We start from the raw sequence: 23,806 nt of genomic DNA on the forward strand, positions 1-23,806 counted from the left end.
AACTTGACCTCAAGTAACCCCATGGGCTAATTGGTTGACCTCAGGTGACCCCAGCGTGGTCCCCAGAGCGGAAACTTGACCTCAAGTAACCCCATGAGCTAATTGGTTGACCTCAGGTGACCCCAGCGTGGTCCCCAGACACGCGACATGACCTCAGGTAACCCTGAGGGCTAATCGATTGTTCTCGGGTGACCCCAGAGTGGTCCCCAGAGAGGAGACTTGACCTCAAGTAACCCCATGAGCTAATTGGTTGACCTCAGGTGACCCCCAGAGTGGTCCCCAGAGAGGAGACTTGACCTCAAGTAACCCCATGAGCTAATTGGTTGACCTCAGATGACCCCAGCGTGGTCCCCAGAGAGGAGACTTGACCTCAAGTAACCCCATGGGCTAATTGGTTGACCTCAGGTGACCCCGGAGTGGTCCCCAGTGAGAAGACTTGACCTCAAGTAACCCCGAGGGCTAATTGATTGACCTCGGGTGACCCCAGCATGGTCCCCAGACACACAACATGACCTCAAGTAACCCCGAGGGCTAATTGGTTGACCTCAGGTGACCCCAGCGTGGTCCCCAGACAGGAAACTTGACCTCAAGTAACCCCATGGGCTATTTGGTTGACCTCAGGTGACCCCCAGAGTGGTCCCCAGAGAGGAAACTTGACCTCAAGTAACCCCATGGGCTAATTGGTTGACCTCGGGTGACCCCAGAGTGGTCCCCAGTGAGAAGACTTGACCTCAAGTAACCCCATGGGCTAATTGGTTGACCTCAGGTGACCCCAGCGTGGTCCCCAGACAGGAAACTTTACCTCAAGTAACCCCATGGGCTAATTGGTTGACCTCAGGTGACCCCAGAGTGATCCCCAGTGAGAAGACTTGACCTCAAGTAACCCCGAGGGCTAATCGATTGGCCTCTGGTGACCCCCAGAGTAGTCCCCAGAGAGGGGACTTGACCTCAAGTAACCCCATGGGCTAATTGGTTGACCTCAGATGACCCCAGAGTGGTCCCCAGAGAGGAGACTTGACCTCAAGTAACCCCATGGGCTAATTGGTTGACCTCAGGTGAACCCGGAGTGGTCCCCAGTGAGAAGACTTGACCTCAAGTAACCCCATGAGCTAATTGGTTGACCTCAGGTGACCCCAGTGTGGTCCCAAGACAGGAGACTTGACCTCAAGTAACCCCATGAGCTAATTGGTTGACCTCAGGTGACCCCAGCGTGGTCCCCAGACATGCAACATGACCTCAAGTAACCCCGAGGGCTAATTGGTTGACCTCAGGTGACCCCAGAGTGGTCCCCAGTAGAAGACTTGACCTCAAGTAACCCCGAGGACTAATTGGTTGACCTCAGGTGACCCCGGAGTGGTCCCCAGTGAGAAGACTTGACCTCAAGTAACCCTGAGGGCTAATTGGTTGACCTCAGGTGACCCCAGAGTGATCCCCAGTGAGAAGACTTGACCTCAAGTAACCCCGAGGGCTAATTGGTTGACCTGAGGTGACCCCAGAGTGGTCCCCAGTGAGAAGACTTGACCTCAAGTAACCCCATGGGCTAATTGGTTGACCTCAGGTGACCCCAGCGTGGTCCCCAGAGAGGAAACTTGACCTCAAGTAACCCCATGGGCTAATTGGTTGACCTCAGGTGACCCCAGCGTGGTCCCCAGAGCGGAAACTTGACCTCAAGTAACCCCATGAGCTAATTGGTTGACCTCAGGTGACCCCAGAGTGGTCCCCAGAGAGGAGACTTGACCTCAAGTAACCCCATGGGCTAATTGGTTGACCTTAGGTGACCCCAGCGTGGTCTCCAGAGAGGAGACTTGACCTCAAGTAACCCCATGGGCTAATTGGTTGACCTCAGGTGACCCCAGAGTGGTCCCCAGTGAGAATACATGACCTCAAGTAACCCCATGGGCTAATTGGTTGACCTCAGATGACCCCAGAGTGGTCCCAAGAGAGGAGACTTGACCTCAAGTAACCCCATGGGCTAATTGGTTGACCTCAGGTGACCCCAGTGTGGTCCCAAGACAGGAGACTTGACCTCAAGTAACCCCATGAGCTAATTGGTTGACCTCAGGTGACCCCAGCGTGGTCCCCAGACATGCAACATGACCTCAAGTAACCCCGAGGGCTAATTGGTTGACCTCAGGTGACCCCAGAGTGGTCCCCAGTAGAAGACTTGACCTCAAGTAACCCCGAGGACTAATTGGTTGACCTCAGGTGACCCCGGAGTGGTCCCCAGTGAGAAGACTTGACCTCAAGTAACCCTGAGGGCTAATTGGTTGACCTCAGGTGACCCCAGAGTGATCCCCAGTGAGAAGACTTGACCTCAAGTAACCCCGAGGGCTAATTGGTTGACCTGAGGTGACCCCAGAGTGGTCCCCAGTGAGAAGACTTGACCTCAAGTAACCCCATGGGCTAATTGGTTGACCTCAGGTGACCCCAGCGTGGTCCCCAGAGAGGAAACTTGACCTCAAGTAACCCCATGGGCTAATTGGTTGACCTCAGGTGACCCCAGCGTGGTCCCCAGAGCGGAAACTTGACCTCAAGTAACCCCATGAGCTAATTGGTTGACCTCAGGTGACCCCAGAGTGGTCCCCAGAGAGGAGACTTGACCTCAAGTAACCCCATGGGCTAATTGGTTGACCTTAGGTGACCCCAGAGTGGTCTCCAGAGAGGAGACTTGACCTCAAGTAACCCCATGGGCTAATTGGTTGACCTCAGGTGACCCCAGAGTGGTCCCCAGAGAGGAGACTTGACCTCAAGTAACCCCATGGGCTAATTGGTTGACCTCAGGTGACCCCAGAGTGGTCCCCAGTGAGAATACATGACCTCAAGTAACCCCATGGGCTAATTGGTTGACCTCGGGTGACCCCATCATGGTCCCCAGACACACAACATGACCTCAAGTAACCCCGAGGGCTAATTGGTTGACCTCAGGGGACCCCAGAGTGGTCCCCAGTGAGAATACATGACCTCAAGTAACCCCATGGGCTAATTGGTTGACCTCGGGTGACCCCAGCATGGTCCCCAGACACACAACATGATCTCAAGTAACCCCGAGGGCTAATTGGTTGACCTCAGGTGATCCCCAGCGTGGTCCCCAGAGAGGAAACTTGACCTCAAGTAACCCCATGGGCTAATTGGTTGACCTCAGGTGACCCCAGCGTGGTCCCCAGAGCGGAAACTTGACCTCAAGTAACCCCATGAGCTAATTGGTTGACCTCAGGTGACCCCAGCGTGGTCCCCAGACACGCGACATGACCTCAGGTAACCCTGAGGGCTAATCGATTGTTCTCGGGTGACCCCAGAGTGGTCCCCAGAGAGGAGACTTGACCCCAAGTAACCCCATGATCTAATTGGTTGACCTCAGGTGACCCCAGAGTGGTCCCCAGAGAGGAGACTTGACCTCAAGTAACCCCATGAGCTAATTGGTTGACCTCAGATGACCCCAGCGTGGTCCCCAGAGAGGAGACTTGACCTCAAGTAACCCCATGGGCTAATTGGTTGACCTCAGGTGACCCCAGAGTGGTCCCCAGAGGGGAGACTTGACCTCAAGTAACCCCATGGGCTAATTGGTTGACCTCAGGTGACCCCAGAGTGGTCCCCAGAGAGGAGACTTGACCTCAAGTAACCCCATGAGCTAATTGGTTGACCTCAGGTGACCCCAGCGTGGTCCCCAGACATGCAACATGACCTCAAGTAACCACATGGGCTAATTGATTGACCTCAGGTGACCCCAGCGTGGTCCCCAGAGAGGAAGCTTGACCTCAAGTAACCCCGAGGGCTAATTGGTTGACCTCAGGTGACCCCAGAGTGGTCCCCAGTGAGAAGACTTGACCTCAAGTAACCCTATGGGCTATTTGGTTGAACTCAGGTGACCCCCAGAGTGGTCCCCAGAGAGGAAACTTGACCTCAAGTAACCCCATGGGCTAATTGGTTGACCTCAGGTGACCCCAGTGTGGTCCCAAGAGAGGAGACTTGACCTCAAGTAACCCCATGGGCTAATTGGTTGACCTCAGGTGACCCCAGAGTGGTCCCCAGTGAGAAGACTTGACCTCAAGTAACCCCATGGGCTATTTGGTTGACCTCAGGTGACCCCCAGAGTGGTCCCCAGAGAGGAAACTTGACCTCAAGTAACCCCGAGGGCTAATTGGTTGACCTCAGGTGACCCCAGCGTGGTCCCCAGACAGGAAACTTGACCTCAAGTAACCCCATGGGCTAATTGGTTGACCTCAGGTGACCCCAGACTGATCCCCAGTGAGAAGACTTGACCTCAAGTAACCCCATGGGCTAATTGGTTGACCTCAGGTGACCCCAGAGTGATCCCCAGTGAGAAGACTTGACCTCAAGTAACCCCGAGGGCTAATCGATTGGCCTCTGGTGACCCCCAGAGTGGTCCCCAGAGAGGGGACTTGACCTCAAGTAACCCCATGGGCTAATTGGTTGACCTCAGGTGACCCCAGCGTGGTCCCCAGAGAGGAGACTTGACCTCAAGTAACCCCATGGGCTAATTGGTTGACCTCAGGTGACCCCGGAGTGGTCCCCAGTGAGAAGACTTGACCTCAAGTAATCCCGAGGGCTAATTGGTTGACCTCAGGTGACCCCAGAGAGGGTACATGACCTCAAGTAACCCCATGGGCTAATTGGTTGACCTCAGGTGACCCCAGAGTGGTCCCCAGAGAGGAGACTTGACCTCAAGTAACCCCATGGGCTAATTGGTTGACCTCAGGTGACCCCAGAGTGGTCCCCAGAGAGGAAACTTGACCTCAAGTAACCCCATGAGCTAATTGGTTGACCTCGGGTGACCCCAGCATGGTCCCCAGACACACAACATGACCTCAAGTAACCCCGAGGGCTAATTGGTTGACCTCACGTGACCCAAGTGTGGTCCCAAGAGAGGAGACTTGACCTCAAGTAACCCCATGGGCTAATTGGTTGACCTCAGGTGATCCCCAGAGTGGTCCCCAGAGAGGAAACTTGACCTCAAGTAACCCCATGGGCTAATTGGTTGACCTCAGGTGACCCCAGTGTGGTCCCAAGACAGGAGACTTGACCTCTAGTAACCCCATGAGCTAATTGGTTGACCTCAGGTGACCCCAGAGTGGTCCCCAGAGAGGAGACTTGACCTCAAGTAACCCCGAGGGCTAATTGGTTGACCTCAGGTGACCCCAGCGTGGTCCCCAGACAGGAAACTTGACCTCAAGTAAGCCCATGGGCTAATTGGTTGACCTCAGGTGACCCCAGCGTGGTCCCCAGAGTGGAAACTTGACCTCAAGTAACCCCATGAGCTAATTGGTTGACCTCAGGTGACCCCAGCGTGGTCCCCAGACACGCGACATGACCTCAGGTAACCCTGAGGGCTAATCGATTGTCCTCGGGTGACCCCAGCGTGGTCCCCAGAGAGGAGACTTGACCTCAAGTAACCCCATGGGCTAATTGGTTGACCTCAGGTGACCCCAGAGTGGTCCCCAGAGAGGAGACTTGACCTCAAGTAACCCCATGGGCTAATTGGTTGACCTCAGGTGACCCCAGAGTGGTCCCCAGAGAGGAGACTTGACCTCAAGTAACCCCATGAGCTAATTGGTTGACCTCAGGTGACCCCGGCGTGGTCCCCAGACATGCAACATGACCTCAAGTAACCCCAAGGGCTAATTGATTGACCTCAGGTGACCCCAGCGTGGTCCCCAGAGAGGAAACTTGACCTCAAGTAACCCCATGAGCTAATTGGTTGACCTCAGGTGACCCCGGAGTGGTCCCCAGTGAGAAGACTTGACCTCAAGTAACCCTATGGGCTATTTGGTTGAACTCAGGTGACCCCCAGAGTGGTCCCCAGAGAGGAAACTTGACCTCAAGTAACCCCATGAGCTAATTGGTTGACCTCAGGTGACCCCAGAGTGGTCCCAAGAGAGGAGACTTGACCTCAAGTAACCCCATGGGCTAATTGGTTGACCTCAGGTGACCCCAGAGTGGTCCCCAGAGAGGAGACTTGACCTCAAGTAACCCCATGGGCTAATTGGTTGACCTCAGGTGACCCCAGCGTGGTCCCCAGAGAGGAGACTTGACCTCAAGTAACCCCATGGGCTAATTGGTTGACCTCAGGTGACCCCAGCGTGGTCCCCAGAGAGGAGACTTGACCTCAAGTAACCCCATGGGCTAATTGGTTGACCTCAGGTGACCCCAGAGTGGTCCCCAGAGAGGAGACTTGACCTCAAGTAACCCCATGGGCTAATTGGTTGACCTCAGGTGACCCCAGAGTGGTCCCCAGAGAGGAAACTTGACCTCAAGTAACCCCATGAGCTAATTGGTTGACCTGAGGTGACCCCAGAGTGGTCCCCAGTGAGAAGACTTGACCTCAAGTAACCCCATGGGCTAATTGGTTGACCTCAGGTGACCCCAGAGAGGGTACATGACCTCAAGTAACCCCATGGGCTAATTGGCTGACCTCAGGTGACCCCAGAGTGGTCCCAAGAGAGGAGACTTGACCTCAAGTAACCCCATGGGCTAATTGGTTGACCTCAGGTGACCCCAGAGTGGTCCCCAGAGAGGAGACTTGACCTCAAGTAACCCCATGGGCTAATTGGTTGACCTCAGGTGACCCCAGAGTGGTCCCCAGAGAGGAGACTTGACCTCAAGTAACCCCATGGGCTAATTGGTTGACCTCAGGTGACCCCAGAGTGGTCCCCAGAGAGGAGACTTGACCTCAAGTAACCCCATGGGCTAATTGGTTGACCTCAGGTGACCCCAGAGTGGTCCCCAGAGAGGAAACTTGACCTCAAGTAACCCCATGGGCTAATTGGTTGATCTCAGGTGACCCCAGAGAGGGTACATGACCTCAAGTAACCCCATGGGCTAATTGGTTGACCTCAGGTGACCCCAGAGTGGTTCCAAGAGAGGAGACTTGACCTCAAGTAACCCCATGGGCTAATTGGTTGACCTCAGGTGACCCCAGAGTGGTCCCCAGAGAGGAGACTTGACCTCAGGTAACCCCATGGGCTAATTGGTTGACCTCAGGTGACCCCAGAGTGGTCCCCAGAGAGGAGACTTGACCTCAAGTAACCCCATGGGCTAATTGGTTGACCTCAGGTGACCCCAGAGTGGTCCCCAGAGAGGAGACTTGACCTCAAGTAACCCCATGGGCTAATTGGTTGACCTCAGGTGACCCCAGAGTGGTTCCCAGAGAGGAAACTTGACCTCAAGTAACCCCATGAGCTAATTGGTTGACCTCAGGTGACCCCAGCGTGGTCCCCAGACATGCAACATGACCTCAAGTAACCCCGAGGGCTAATTGATTGACCTCAGGTGACCCCAGTGTGGTCCCCAGAGAGGAGACTTGACCTCAAGTAACCCCATGGGCTAATTGGTTGACCTCAGGTGACCCCAGCGTGGTCCCCAGAGAGGAGACTTGACCTCAAGTAACCCCATGGGCTAATTGGTTGACCTCAGGTGACCCCAGAGTGGTCCCCAGAGAGGAGACTTGACCTCAAGTAACCCCATGGGCTAATTGGTTGACCTCAGGTGACCCCAGAGAGGGTACATGACCTCAAGTAACCCCATGGGCTAATTGGTTGACCTCAGGTGACCCCAGAGTGGTCCCCAGAGAGGAGACTTGAGCTCAAGTAACCCCGAGGGCAGAAAGATAAAAGAGCTCCAGCTCTGGCTTTTCTGTCTGGTACCACCGAGTCTCTGCGTATGTCTGTCCATACATATCTTTACCATTACATACCGCAGTTACAGATTTGGGGATATGTTTAAAAGACATCAGCACAGTTTGAAACTTCACACCAACGCTCTAGTGGGTTGACATTCATTAACAGTACACAGCACCGAGGATTAGGCCTTAATCGCCATCAACACAGAGGTGAACAATTAGTCCTTAGCAAGCTTGTGCTAAATCATCAGCAAGTATAAAAGAGCAGAGATCTGCCATACTGGGCTTAGCAGCTGTGCCTTGGGGTTGGTGCTGCGGTTTGTACAGCTTTCAAGGTGAGGGGGGAAGAGCACCTTTTGGTGAAGGAAGCCAGACCAGAGTAGCATATTTTCTTGGGGTTTTTTCTTTGGTTTTTCTCATTGTTTGTTGGTGTTTTATTCTTCTCCTTTCTTCTTTGAAAGGCTGGGGGACAGCACACCTCCTCTGCACTGAGTTGTTTTATTTTTGCAACCAGGACTTGCTTTGCAGGTTTTTTTCCAGCATGTTTCCTGTTGTCCTGTGGGGTTACTTGAGCTTCACAAATTACCATCTTTACTTGCTCTGTGTGTGGGTTTTTTATTCTTTTTCACCCTTTACTTCTACTTGTTTCCTATATTTCACATGCAGTTGTCTTCCTTTTTAGGCTTTCTTATTCTGTATGTATTTTTTCTTACCTATTTTATAAAATGCCAGTTGCTGATTTTGCTATTAGAAGTGATACTGTGCTATAAAATGCTGTACACACAGTCACTGGTTACATTATCTTAACGTGCCTATGTCTGTGTTTAAGGCAAGCCTTATATCTTGCTTAACTTGCTTCTACTTCTTGTGTGCAACAGGCCACCACTTTGGCTACCTTGCTCTACGGTGGGTGCCATTCAGCCACAGTGGTGAATGTCCCCATTGGAGTCCTCTTGAAGGACTATGTGTTTACTTAGGAGAAAATGTCAAGAAAATATCATCCTGGGGAGGTTCCCAAGACTTACTTTAGACATGGATGCCCTCAGACATAAGTAATTGGACAGGCTTTCCCCCATCTGCTGTTGTGGACCACCTCTTTTCCTGAGCCCTCTCTGAAAGGAGGGCTCCAGCAGCACCATCGACCTGAAGGGCTGCTCTCCTGCGTAATACTTTGCTCTGGGCCAGAGCCCAAACGTCTCTGCAAGCGTCACAGGAGCTGGTGAGGCCTGGGCTGGGAGAAGAGGTTGCCTGCTCTCGTCTCCTGGCTGCACTTCTGAACTCCTCAGGGATATCTTGAGACTTGGCTCACCCTTGGGTGAGTGCAGGCGCATTCCTTCACCATTTGCCATGAGCCATCCAAAGCCCTGAAAATGAAGAGCAGTGAGAGACAAGTTCTGAATTCTTCATCTCCTTGTGTCTGTATCTCACCTAGAGAAAGCTGAATGTTGCCTGTAATTGGGAGGAACGAAGTGGAAGGCATGGGACTTCTGTCCTGGGACAGAAAGGATGGAGGAAAGGAAAAGCTGGTTTTAGGTGCACGTGAAGGCATTACCTACTCTGTAAACATTTGGACCATTCCTATGGCTCATGCCAGAATTGAGAGTGCCTCCAACAAAGGCTAAGACAACCCACTCCATTTAAGAAGATTCTTCATTAGACCCACCGATAGAAATTCCTTCTTACTTTTGTATTCAAGATTTTATGAGTGAGATAATCCCAGTCTTGACATCTCTGCTTGAGTCAAGGCCTCAAAATTCAAGGTTGCCTCATGGAGAAGGAAGGAAATGCATAGGAAAGAAGACACAAAATAAACCAGTAAGAAAAATAAAAGCAAGAAATAACAAATAACTGCACAGCCCAGAATCTGAGTAGGGGCAGCCAGAATTCAGATGCATTCATGCCTTAATGCCCAGACAGGTTTTCTAGCAAAGCAGAGGAAAAATACCTGCTCCTAGGAAGACAGGAGAAGCTAGCTTCAGCTGAGTTTCTCTCCCACTGCCTGGTGGGAGCTGTCCTCTTCACATCTAGTGCAGCAGTTCAGAGGATGCTGGTTTTGGTTGTCAGCATGCACCCAAGTGACCTGCAGTGACATACCAGGAGGTCACAGAGAGGGGGGTGCTGGTCTCTTCTCCCAAATGACTAGTGACAGGACAAGAGGAAATGGCCTCAAGTTGCGCCAGGGGAGGTTTAGGCTGGATATTAGGAAAAAATTCTTTACTGAGAGAGTGGTAACACAGTGGAACAGACTGTCCAGGGAGGTGGTGGAGTCACCATCCCTGGAGGTATTCAAGGAACATGTGGACATGGCATTGTGGGACATGGCTTTACGGGCATGGTGCTATGTGGTGTGTGTGGTTTTTTCTGTGGTGGTTTTCATGTGTAGGTGGTGTTGTGTTTTTGGTTTTTTTTGTAATGGTTGGACTTGATGTTCTTACAGGTCTTTTCCAACCTTAGTGATTCTGTGAGTTACAGGCAGCGTGTGCTCCTGGAGAGCAGAGGGGACAACCAAGGGCTTTGCCATAAGGCCTTGGCTACAGTAGTCGAAGTTATGGCTAAAGCTTCACCTTGCCTTCGGTGGTGACCAGATGCCAAGATCAATGCTAGAGGAGTTGTATAGTCTCCCCTGGGGAAGCCTAATCAGGTGAGAGACGTATCCCGACACTTCAAGTAGGCAGAGTAGGACTTACACTGCGAGCAGCCACTGTGCCTTCCCATGGCGTGCTTGGGGGCTTCGTGTCCGTCTGCCTGGGTAAACATGGAACAAGCCTTTCCTTTTCCAGCTGCAACCTCCAGCACTGTAATCCAGATCAAAATTTTAAGTGTACAGTTTTCTTAAATGCAGAACACTGTAGGCATAATTTTTAGAACTTACTCATATTGGAAGATGAGATTTGGATTGGGTAACCCATCATAAAATGAAAAATCTGCCTAGATTTCATGATCTTACCTAATTATTACTTTTGTCACCGTATGTTTATGTTTGTCTCTTGTGTAGGTTACCTTTACAAATGGATATAAGGCCATGTTGTGTGACACCCGAGTACATTCTTCCTCAGAGAAGAATACTATTAAGAGACAATACTTGTTTTTTTTCTAGTTACGACTCAGTATTTTAGGTTTTTTCCTTCTGTTTGTATTAGGTGACTTACCTATTTGGGAACTCTCCAATTCAACCAGAATGTGATTGCTTTAGGATAGGTTATGAGATTTTTAAAAGGCATTATTAAATCAAAGCAAATAACAATTACAGAACTGTGATACTAGAAAATAGTAATAAGAATTGGTCATGCATTAAAAATCTACATCCATAGATACAGGTATAGATATACTGTTAGAGAAAGGTACAGACTTAGCAGTATTTGGGCAGCTGTAAATGCATAAAAAGATGAGGCTAACCAGCATTTCATTTTAAAGCTACATAGATTTTCACTGCTTTTATAGCTGTGGATGATGTGCCATGCAGCTGCTGCTGCTTTGAGGGGACAAAAAGAAAGAAGAGGGGAGCAGCAAAATGTCTGGAAGAAAGCCAGGCTCAAAAGCCCTTTCCATTCTGCCTGCAAGTCTATACCTGCCTCTAACAACAGCTGTGGGTTTCCACCTTTTATATCACAAGGTCTATTCAGCAAGCAAATACCTGATTGTGGTAGAAAATAGCAGTTCTTAGACTCTTCTTCTATTGTCATTTGCTCTTATAATCAATTCTGTTTGAGAATGGGCATGACATAACTTCTTGCTCAATCTTTCCATCATTTTCTTTACCTTCTAGCAGTGCTTGGATTTGTTAACATCTTGGGGTCTCCTTTGCATTTTCCTGAAATAAGATTAATGTTCACAAAAAACATCTGCAGAGGAAAAGACAAGGAATGACACCAGCCTGCAGAATTTAATGTAACTGGACATCATTTTATGGCGACAAATCCACAAAAGAAAATTGATTGGTCACTTATGCAATTGATGTAGTTACTCTGCTTCTAAGCTGTTATATTGATATATGTCTACTCCTGTCCTGCATCAGGAATATAATCATTATTATATATGCATACCATAATACCTCTGAGGGAGATCTCAGGGTGCTCCATGCTATTTTACCCTAGACAAGAAACTTTCGAATAAGTCTTACTTTCAAATTTTCACTCTTGTGGTTCACCAGTACAGACAGAAAAAGGAATTTGCACATTTCTGATGTCCTGTTAACAAAAAATATCCCTTTCAAATGGTCTTTCAATCAACTTCTACTTTAAAATTTAACTGCAATGTTTTGTTGAATTTTGTCATAAAGATTGCTTGTTATCCATGCAAACTCAGGGACCCTGTTTCAGGTGGTTGACTGCAGGCTTGAGGACGTATTCACAAATGCGTAGAAATCCCATTAACTTCTTATTTCAACTATGTCCTGAGCTTTGATGCTAAAACAGCTAAGTGCTTGTTTTTCTTCCTTCCCTTTCAGAACGCCAGTACTGGGGCTCAGACCTGCAGCTGCCCAAAATGCCTTTTGAAGAAATCATGTACAGTGATGAAAGCGCATACAAGTGGCTGTGCACCCTAAAGAAAGTAGGAATTGTGCTACTAACAGGAGCTGCTGCTAGGCAGGGAGAGTTGGTTAAACTTGGCCACAGGATTGGGTTCCTGCGTCTCACTTTTTATGGGTGAGTTTGTTTTTTAATATCCTTGCTTTGCCGGCTATGTAATAACCTCTAATGTACTTCACTTCAGCTTGCTAGACCTATTTTGTAGATTAATTTATTAATACAAGGTGAATTTTTTTCTCTGCATGTTAGAAAATGTGGCGCCAATTAATATTCTATGAGAGGATTGCTTTGCTGTCACAGGCAGGGTACATAAAGAGCAGCAGCAATAACACGAACTGCTGAGAGAAGGAAAAATGCCTGAAAAAAGATGATGTCAAATAAAAGATAACCACAAGACAGCTGTACTTATTTATACCATGGAACATAATCAAAAATCCCTAATCCAGTCCCTTCTAAAAAGAGGAAGTTATCTGTACTGAAACTCTCTCTTACCCTGAGCGCAAGTCATGGAAGTAGCTTAGACTTCTATGATGCTGTTGTGTCTCACACCACCGAGAAGATGGGCAGAGTACCCATTTCCCTGCTTTCAACTGAGCCTGCTCTGGAAAGCCACAACCAGTCCCAGCAAGCATTTTTTTAAGGCTGCTTTTTTGCAAAAGTAAGAGCTCAGCCTGTAGGAATGCAAGCAGGAACTTGTAAATCATCCTTTTAATGCCAAGAGGTGGTAAACTGAACCTCTGTCTCCTCAAGCACCTACTAGGCAAATAAACAAATGGTGATGGTAGCTCATGTCTTGCTGAGCTGAGTCAGTGACCTCCATCTAGCCAAGTAAAGGAGCAGCATTATTAGCTGACGTATTGCCCTGTCCCTCATCCCCAGCTGTTGGTATAATTTTTTTACGATGTATATTAAAAAACCCTATTACTTGGGTGTGTGCTTATTAAAAAAAAATTTGACAAAAATAGATAGTAACATTTAAATAAAATTGTGATTTCTTGGTGCCTGAATAGCCACCAAAATGAGAACATTCAGTGTTTCCCATCTGAAAAGGTCCCTTCACCCCCACAGTAGAATAAAAGATAATAAAAATTACGGCAAGGGTTCTCCTTCACTTGGATTTACCTCTAGTTCAGAGAATAAGCAAACAAAGCATGTGGGCAATAACCAGTGCCTCCTCCTTTGTCTAAAAAAAGCTAAAATAAAGGGAAGCGGGGAAAAAATTTCAGCCTTGGCCAGAAAGACCACCTTCCCTCAAGACTGCAAGTCAGAAGGAAAGATTTTCTGCCCCTTAACACTCCTGTGTGAACGCATGTATGAGCCCTGCAGGAATACGCAACGCAGGTGAGATTGGTAAAAGTGACACTGTGATACCAGAAAAAATAAATTAACTCCATGTTAATTGTGAGGTGAAGGGGAGGAGGGTGAACAAAAGGTCCCATCAGAGAATCATTAAGGTTGGAAAAGACCTGTACGATCATCAAGTCCAACTGTCAACCCAACCCCACCATGCCCGTTAAACCATGTCCCGCAGTGCCACCTCCACACGTTCCTTGAACACCTCCAGTGAGGGTGACTCCACTGCCTCCCTGGGCAGCCTGGTCCAATGCTTCACCACTCTCATCAAGCTATGATGCTTATTAAGACTTATTGTTACATCTTCATTTTGCAAGTATTGTTCCATCATCAACTATGGAAGAAGATGTCATTGATGCTGCCAGCTTTTAGATTGAGTGAACAATTTCTAAGAGGCGGAGAAATAGCTGTTGTGATATACTAGCAACTTCTAGCAGCATATAAGTTGTTTCTGACCCCATCTCCTTTCTTCATTTTTGTTTAATTTATGTTGAAAGTCAACCTGTTTGTGCAGAATTTTTCCCCACACTTCAAATCAGGAAAGCTGGCTCAAGAAATCTTCTAGAAATTGCCACAAACTGAAGGAAACTCATAGCATGTAGAACAGCCTGGAAGAATGGCATTTTTAAATCTTTTTTTTTCTATTGTCTTCCAAAAAGAGGGGATGGAGAGAATAACTGCTTTAAAATACCATGAATCTTATGAACCTGTTTTGTCAGTTCTAGCAGCCATGATAAATATTTGTAAAGCTTTAAAGGGAGTAATGTATAGATGTACTAGGGTAGTTAAGATAATGTACTTTCATTAAGGTGTGGTTTCATTTTTCTGCTTACTGTGCCAGAAGAAGTGATTGGCGAAGTTCACTGGGATTCTGTCAGGTTAATCCTACCAAAACAAATGGGAGCAGAGCCCCCTGCTCAACTCAGAAACCTCATCCAGTACTAAGAAACATTTTTCTACTGTTAGAAGTATTCCTAATGTCAAGTACTTTTACGTTTGGCAGTTTACTATGGTCTCAATTTAAAACTTGCATCATTGTGAAAATACTACTGCTTTCTATTTCTGTTTTGACGTGATCCCAATAACAGGTCCGATGAGATTCTTAGGGGTATCCAATCCTGATCATATCTGAGGGTGTTTCACAGCTTTCCTCGGTGCCTGAAGGATGAAACATTTGTTCTGTTTGTATCCAGACAGCTGCACAAGCATTTTGAATTAGGAATGAATATAGCAAGCCCCAGATAACAACAAAAAATGTTGGTTCTTTGTTAAAGCATACCACTAAAAGAAAATATATAATATCTCCAAAATACATCAGGGGAGAGGAAAAAACCCATACCCAAAAAACCTAAACAACAACCAAAAAAACCCCATACAACCCCTTTAACATACACCATGGATTTGTGCTTGGGTTACAACAGAACCTTTAGCTGCTTTCCTAAGTTTCAGGGATGAGGAACTGAATGTAGAAATTCCTAGATTCTAAAACTGGAAACAATCTTTAAATCTTCTAGACCAATGTTCTTGACAGGGCAGAGCACTGTGTTTCACCTGTTGTCCATCTGCTGAGCCCTGTAACATGTTTTTCAGTAAGGCATTCAGAAGTTTTTGATATTTATCTCAGCAGCATTTTAAGATTAAAAAAAGTCTACCATTCCGCCTGGTACTCTGCCTCAGCTCTTAACCACCCTTGCTGTTTAAAATTACTGCCAACTGTCTGTTTGAAACTGCAACATCAGCTTGTGATAACTCTGTGTTTAAGAGAGACTGATAAGTCCCTTACTCTATAAATGTGCATTAACTGTTAGGATATACCTTCCTTGTCTAAGTTCAGCTAACGAGAAATGCAGACTGCCCTAGGGAGACCTGCCAGTTCATCAGTTGTGTCATCAGAATGGGGGTTTTTTCCAATTAAAAAAATTAGTCTTGTCCCTTTGCTGACTATTCTCTAATACAATTATAAACAGTAAAGATTAAATGCTTCACCTTGTTTAAAGTCAGCTTGAATTATAGTTTACTCTCTTTAAAGGTGGTTTCAATAAAAGTTATTTATCAGGATGAGTTCTGAGTCTTAGTCATACATAAATATACTTAAAAGTATTTTAACGCATCCTACAAAGAACCTCCCGTCCATTAATGCTCCATACAAGATCAAGGTTGAAATGTGACCTTGGTCCACGCCATTTGAGCAAGTGATGGTTAGAGCTCCTTTTGCTGTTTACATCAGGTTTACTATTGGTGTTAATTAAACTTTATGTCTCCTTAAGTATTAGGGTTCACAATAAAGGAGTGATAAAAGGCTGTAAGTCTCCTTGCTTTTCCAAAACCTATTTGCTAATTCATGCATTTATTAGGCTGCAGAACGTGGGTTTCAATGTTACAGAAATTTTCCAATTGACTACAAATTCTGCGTGTAAAAGAAAACATACTTAGTTAGAATATTTATTTAGTTGAGCTTTGTTTTTTTCTTTTTTGCTTTTAAACACAGCTGTAGTATTTGAAAGTCTGAAGTCTGGCTTACATCATCCCAATTGAGCCACCATGGTTAGATTTACTCTAGGTCATTTGACAGTTGCTAATTATGTTTCTGTAGATGATTAAATTCATTTTGCAATATTAAATTGAAATCGGAAGAGCATAAGGTCAAAGAGAGCCTGACATCCAAAGACCAGTTTTGCAGACTAGTCTGGATTTCAAGTAACAAAAACCAGCTCTGCCACGGGGTGAAGTCAACAAGCTACGTACAGACCAACGTCCAGCTCTGAAAAAAGAGCGTATGCTCCTGTGCTAAAGGAAAGGCAGAGTTATAAAAGGGGCAGCGTGCGTATGATACAATGTGCATATGAGCAGAGCCAAGACTGTCGGTGGGAGAACCAAAACCGTTGAACCCACTTACTTTCTTTTTCAGAATATGTTGCCAACTTGCAAGGAGAGAAAGTAACTGTACAGACAAAGGCAGCCCGCTCCGGAGCTCGGAGCCAGAGTCAGTGAGCTGAGTTGGGGCGAGCCTTGGCTTTCATTTCTCCAGTTCAGAGGTCAGACACCGTTTAGCTGTCTCCGAGATGCACTGTAAGGATGCCTTTGTTCAGGCGACACAGGAAAAGCATACGTATTCAGACATAACCCTCACAGTAACACAAAAGTAAGCTGCCAGAACTGTACAGCCCCATTATCCTGCCGAGGAGGTGTACAAGACGAGTTTGTTACTTCAAGAGATGAACCTTGACCCAAAGCTTACTTGAGTCATTAGAAGGATACTGCCTGCCCCTGCCCTTGAGTTCTGGCATTGGATGAAGTCTATGGGAAACGTTTTACAAATGCAAGTATCATCTCTTCGCGTGTGTACGGCTTGCAGGCAAAACTGACACACTGCTTCTGAGCGTTGGTTTCTCAATGCCTTGTGAGGAGTTGGGTTTATCTTTTATCTCTGTTTAGGAGGATATTCTTTAATGGCAAAGGGTGTATATAGAAAGTTGGGTTGCAAAATATTACACCTTTTCAAAAGAGTTGTTCGCCATTTTGCTGCCCAGCTATCCACCGAGTCTCCTTCCTCCCTGGGCTCATGCACACATGTAGAGGCACACGTGCTGCAGCCTGACATCTTCAGCAACATTTAGCGGCTCTCATTGCCATACTGGTGATGGTAATGATTACTGCTTTGAAATCTTTTTTTTTAAATGATTCTTTAGACCATGTTTTTTCCTTAATAGCTCTGCTTGAGGCGGAGGGGGTAGGGAAGAGAGGGAGAAAATCCTAAAATACTGGAAAATACAGGCAAGGTCATGCATAAGCTTTGTATTGTTACGTGTAGCGGTTTAAGAAATTATCCATAAAGTATTTTTAAAAAATCAAGTCACAAAATTCGTTTCAAATGTTTTAATACAGATGTGTATGAAGTGGTAACATGCTAAACAGATCAGAAAACCATTAGAGAACTGTATTCAAACAGCTTAATAACCCAGTGTTTGTTAAATGTGTAATTCATCCCATGAAGTCTTGAGAAAGCCTTCAATGGTTTTGGCTTTTTTGGGGGTATTTGACGGGGGTAAGTGTTTTATAAGGAAGAAATGTCTTATTTTTTTTAGCATGTATAGCTGGAACCTAGCCTAAAAATATTATGGAGAACAAAAGACTTACTTCTTTCCCTTCAATATCTTTTCTCCTACTTTAACCTGTTTCATTTTCAGCTGTAGTTAGTGTAGTGCCTGGGCTTGTTGCTCTTACATATTTCTGGCAGTAGCAGAAACTCCATTGAGTTTTCAGTCTTAACAGTAGACTTAGAGAATGATTTTACAGTCCATCTCTTCCTGTCTAAAACAGAAGTTCATTTCTTACTGGCATCTAATTCTGAGGTGACTTTTACAACTGTAATAAAATAATAACTTTGGGTAATTCCCTTGCTATTTCATTAGCAGCCAAATACAAGGCCTACCAAATATTATAAATAAAAAGGATAAATTTGGAATTGGTAAGCTTGCCAAATAAAACATTACCTCAACAGGGCCATGAATTTTCAACTGAAATGTAACAGCAATGAATATAACCCTGACACATGGAAAAACAAAAGGTTTTTTTCTTGTCCAGATCTCCGTTTGGTACTTGCTACCTGAAACGTTATTACATTCCACTTTAAAAAATGGAAACGGTCTCTGTATCAGCCATATAACAACATCAAGGGGTTCCACACTTTTCAATTAACCTTTTTCTTTACATTACAGAGGCACAACTCCATTAACAAGGTCTCCAGTCATACCACAATTCACTTCTCCAACTTCTCGTGCCCAAGACCTTGTGCCCCTCCCCTATTCTGAAGCCTTGTCCAGGGCTTGGGGTGGCGTGAAGGGCTTCCTTCGGGGCCCCAGCGCTCCCACCGAAACAGCCAAACCCTCTGCACCTCCCAGAGGGTTTCAGCCTCAAGAGAAGGACCTGGGTCCCAAATCTCTTAAGAATGAGACTTAGATTTTTAATAAAGTGCAAGACCAGATGATTCAAGTGTGGCTTCAGTTCCTAGCGCAGCGGTTTTCGAAGACTAAGGATGTAACAGACAGGCTAGTTTTCTGCTCAGGGAGACTGAGCCCACACTACCACTTAATGCAAAAAATTGCTACACCTGCCTGGTGCCAAATTTCCTTCTCTGTCAAAGAGCCTGAGCAATTGATGTTGAAATCTGACCCTAATTACAAAACCATAAACCATTCCACCCTGCTTTGCTCTCCCTAAGGGCCAAGACTCCTCTGACATTACCCACATTTTCTTCCTTTACTTCTCCCGCGATCTCCCCATGACTGAGTTGATACTTCACCTCAGTTGAGACTTAGACAAAGTAAGGTTGATTTTTCCAGGTTCAGTGCTGAGCTCCCTTTTAGCATCGCTGACTTCAAGTCAGTAACTTGAGCTTTGACCGAAGCTCCTTGGGTGGAAGGAAAGCTCCCAGGGACCAGCTCCCCTTGCAAAGCTTAACAGCACGAAAGCACTGACCATCCCAGGAATTGTGTATATTGCATATAAATGAGACAATTAAAATGTGTTAAATTGTTTTAGAACCATCAAGTGCCACTAGAGCCTTTTAAATTAAAGATACAGTGAACGGAGCTACCTTCAACACTAATGACAAGGATGATATAACAGGCTATTTTTTGGCTGTAAAATTGGGAACTACGGAAGTGTGGTTGAAATTATCATACTTGAGTACTGAAGTCATGTACTGATGAATATGTGCTGTACCAAATAATAAAAATTATCTCTCCCAGGCAGTTAAACACATTTGCAAATATTCAAGGGGGCTTTCCCCCTGGCGATTTCAGAAATTTGGTTTTAGCATTTTTCATAGTTTCTATACTAAATACCACTCCTAGAACAAAAGTGTTTGTATGCTATATATAAATCATTTTGGTCTGCATGTTCTTTAGCCTATTTTCTTTTTAAACTATTATTAAGAAGTAATGCTAGACAGACACCATCTGAAACGTAATATATTTGGTCTATAGTATTCCACAAGGGAAAATGAGTTTCATATTTTCTTTTAAATCACTTATGCTCCTGTGATTACATGGACTGCGCATGGTGACTTTTACACTTTTCCAGACAAATGTCTGGATATATACCATGCATCTGCTGAGGACCATCTTCAATCATGTGAACTCTGTGCAAACAAAACATGTGGTTCTTGGTCTTAAATCCTCCTGCATGGCGTGTCACTCAAAACAGATTTTGACTGTGTGGCAAAGTGATGTATTCACGTCTTTGTCATACAACTAAGACTTTTTTTTCCCCCCTGCCATTGTCAGTAAACTTTCTTAGTGAATTTTGTCAAATTTCAAGACCGAAATTATTTAACAAAATTAATGGGGGTAGTTCTCCAAAAGAGTCAGAGAAAGGGGAGAAGTTACAAAGTCTTTCATCAAGACATTTTCGTTTAGCGGCAAGTCTTCAAGTTACAGGAAAGATCCCCCTGCAAAGGATACTCTATATTTTCTAAGATCACTTTTTGGGGGAAGTTACATAGCCTTTAACAATTTCGTATTTCATTGATAATGGGCTCCATGTGGTAGGGAAAAATGGAAGGTTGATAAAAAGAAATGGACCAACTTCCACTCTCTTATTTCTGAAGCCTCAGTAACAATATGATGATTTACCCTAGCTGACACCTCTTGGTTAGTGTCTTCATCTAATCTTTGCATTCAGCAAAGTACCGCTACTGGAAATACATAATTCTTCTAGATACTACACTGGGCCCCGATGTCCCTTGATGCACTTAAGTTTCTAGCTGGAATTTAGGACTGCTGAAATAAGCCTTCTTTGCTGGGGGGGGGGGCACTACTAAATCATTATTTCCTTATAATTTTACAATATTTTCCTGTTCAAAGATGGAATGACTCTTTTGTACCGTCATTTCACAGTTTCCACATGTACTGTCTGGCATGCTGGCTGGCTGTTTTAACATGTTTTCTCTTTTCCCTTTCATTATAAAGACCAACTTGGCAAGTGCAAGACAAAGCAGATGCTAACAATGTGGCTTATACAACCGGAAAACTATGTTTTCACACCGATTACCCTGTTCTGCAGCATCCACCTGGGGTAAGGTGAATCTACTGACCTTTTCACAGCGCTAAAGGGGAAAGGGAAATGTTCCTACAGCGTGAAATATGGTTGGCGTTCAGTGACTCTGAATTTTGTCTTAAAAGAGCAATGTAAAAATAACAGTATATTAATCTGTATATAACAATCTATATAGACATGGGTATGCAATATATACATTATGATCTAAGTTCTGCATAACAAGCCCATTATGTATGCCGTAATTTTTAAATGGAAACTCACAAAGTATTGAGAAAATTACCATATGAGAAAGCATTAGGGTCCTGTATGTGCTTTTGATGCTGCTACTGAAGAAGTTAGGTGTCTACATGCTGTAGGCAAGTTGTGACAACTTAGGACACGTCTGTTCACCTCAAGAGGAGAACATATTAGAAGAAATATGATTAAGATGTTCTATTCTGTTTTCTATAAATTGATTGAATGAGACCCTTATCTGCCCTTTCATAATTAGACAAAAAAGGGGCGTGTTGTAAAGCTGGAAAACAACCGCAGAAAATATATTTTCACCTAGTCCCTATCATATCAAAGCCTAATCCACATAATTCACCAGAGAACTGAAAAGTGGTAGGAACAGAGATAACCCTGGGAAAGTTTGCATCTATAAGCTTCATACCAACAACTTCCCCTTCTCATGTTGTGGAGTACTTTGTATCAGTTGTTTCTATAATTAAAAAAAAAAAACAACGCGATTTATCTACAAGTAATTGCCACTACTTCACACTAACATCACCTATTAAAGTCATTTAGATGCTGTTCGTTATTGTGGAGTAAGAATGGAATAGGGCTTCATTAATAGATATCAATGTCCCCCTTCATCACCATCATCAAGGTCTGCAGGTCCAGCTGGTGAAGAGATTCTGGGACAAACCCCGTTCTCTGCTCCTTCTTCTGCTCCCGGGTTTTTTTGTTTTTTCTCCTAGTGTTCTCAGAAATAATTCAACATCATGAAAGGGAAAGGTGAATGCTGTTACCATCGGTATGACAGATGGATTTTGTGTAGTTTGGTTGAGAAGAACGGTTACACTTTGTCTGATGCTGGGCTCTCTGACACCACAGGGAGTTTTACAGCCTGTGTCAGCACCTCAGATTTACTCTGGTGCAACCAAGAGCCCAGGTTCGGCTTTCTGCTCTGTCTTACGCCTTGGCAATTTCACTGTGAAGTGAAATGAAGCTGTCTTAATCCTACTTTATGGTAGAGACACTGGGCCTGTTGCCTTCTGTGAGAGCCACGTTTTCGCCTCTGTGAGCAGATAATTCACAGTAGGTTTTGTTTCTGCAAAAGAAAACTAGTCCTCCTTGTTGAGATAAGACTGCAACGCATTTAAAATTATATGACTGCCGCAAAGAGGGACTCAAAGGAAAGAAGCAAGTCCAGAGCTTTGCAGTTGACTCACAGGTTGCAAGCATTAGAAGATACCCCAATTGGGATGGATTTATGAACACGCTACTTTAATTTTCTGCCTGTGTGATAGTGGTGGCAGAGGGCTGTGAAGCTGCGGTAACGGGAACTCAGTCTTTTGCTGGAAAAAACAAAACAAAAAACCAGAACCACAGATATGAGGGAACCGATACTAATGAACTGCTAAATATGCAAGCTAATTCTTCTTGTAATGAGATGTTAACTCATTCCAGGTTCAGTTTCTCCACTGTATAAAGCAAACAGCTGCAGGAGGTGAAAGTGGAGTTGTGGATGGATTTCACGTATCCAACAAGCTGAAGAAACAAAATCCTCAAGCGTATCAGATCCTATCCTCTACTGCTGTAGACTATACAGATGTTGGGGCGGACTACTGTGATTTTGCTGTGCAATGTAAACAGAGGATTATAGAGTGAGTAGTTTCAACAACATCGAAAAACAAAATCCCTGTTGTATGGTGGGTTACATGTTGGTAGGAGAAGGTCTGCTCCTGCCACCTCGTGGGGAAACACTGGTTTAACTCAGTCTGTCGTTATTTGGGTTTTGGGTTTGGTTGGTTGGTTGGTTGGGGGTTTTTGCCAGTGTATTACTTGTTCTTTGCTTTGTACCACCACAGCATAGTTTTCCTTATTTGGTTTTGCCACACACCAGCAAGAAGCAGTGGTCATCAGAGCAACTCCTAGGTACGGACACAGGTTAACAGCAGCTGGGTCTGTTACTAAATTCCAGCTAATGTACATCTGTATCATGCCAAAGAGAGGTCATAATTTGAAACATTTAGATTAAGAACTATATATTTTTAAAAGATCAAATGCAAATGATCATAATCTCTTCTGAATTTAAAGAGTTTACAATTCTACAATTAAAGTGCATAGAATATACATGTTTGAGGAAATCAAGTGTCTACACTTTCTCCTGGTTACCTAGTTAGGCTTAATTATGAAAATACAACCCAGTAACATTCTGAATTTCACTATAGAAACATACTGAAATTCCAGCAGGAGAGTTCAGCTGCTGTTTAACCATCTTAAAATGTTTCAGTACCAACATAATACATTCCTTTTCCTTTCCTTTTCTGTTTCATAGCGTGGATTCCAGAGGCCAAGCAGTTCGCATCAATTATAATAATGCAACAAGAGACACAGTGTTTGACATACCAGCTGAAAAAGTGAGGCCATTTTATGCAGCTCTAAAGGAATTTGATGATTTATTAAACAGCGCAGAACACAAGTTTACTTACAAGCTGAAACCAGGTCAGTATGTTGCTTCTCCTCGCAATGATTTTTTTACATTTTTCCTAACAGTCAAAACACTTTGAGCATTGTTAGCACTGGTACCGAGCGGAAATTTTAGTCCTCATCTATTTTATGTCATACTGCATCCTTACATTCATCTCATAGATTTCTTTTGCCATTGTTACACTGTAAAGAAAAAAAAAAAAGCAGGGGGGAATAGAATCTATCTATTGATTAGTCCAATGTATCTTTATACTACATCAAAAACCCATACCATATAGGAAATTGTAACTTGTCATATCAATAGCACCACAGCTGTGAAATATCACGTGTAAGACTGCTGTGCTATCCCAGTTCAGTGTCTGTTCAATAAATGATATACAATCACATACTTTTTCCTCTGCTTCATTTGATGCAGAGTACAGATGTTAAGCCAAATGATACGTCTTTCTTTATGACACTTAAGTTCGTTAGTGGGGCACCTTCCCAACGGCTGCAGGAGTTGCAGAACATCTAGAAGATGATACAGATGCATAAT

At 45.0% G+C, this 23,806-nt stretch overlaps 1 protein-coding gene across 1 annotated transcript in view; it reads left to right on the top strand.

Annotated features, from left to right (window-relative positions):
* BBOX1 (gamma-butyrobetaine hydroxylase 1) overlaps positions 1–23,806 on the top strand; it is a 45,252-nt gene that overhangs the window by 18,279 nt on the left and 3,167 nt on the right. Inside the window, exons 3-6 of the mRNA XM_059825817.1 lie at positions 12,084–12,282; positions 20,490–20,595; positions 22,249–22,445; positions 23,120–23,286. Coding sequence (XP_059681800.1) covers positions 12,084–12,282; positions 20,490–20,595; positions 22,249–22,445; positions 23,120–23,286 — 669 coding nt within the window. The remainder of the gene's footprint in view (positions 1–12,083; positions 12,283–20,489; positions 20,596–22,248; positions 22,446–23,119; positions 23,287–23,806) is intronic.

The sequence above is a fragment of the Gavia stellata genome, chromosome 17, assembly GCF_030936135.1.
Source record: "Gavia stellata isolate bGavSte3 chromosome 17, bGavSte3.hap2, whole genome shotgun sequence".
Lineage (NCBI taxonomy): Eukaryota > Metazoa > Chordata > Aves > Gaviiformes > Gaviidae > Gavia > Gavia stellata.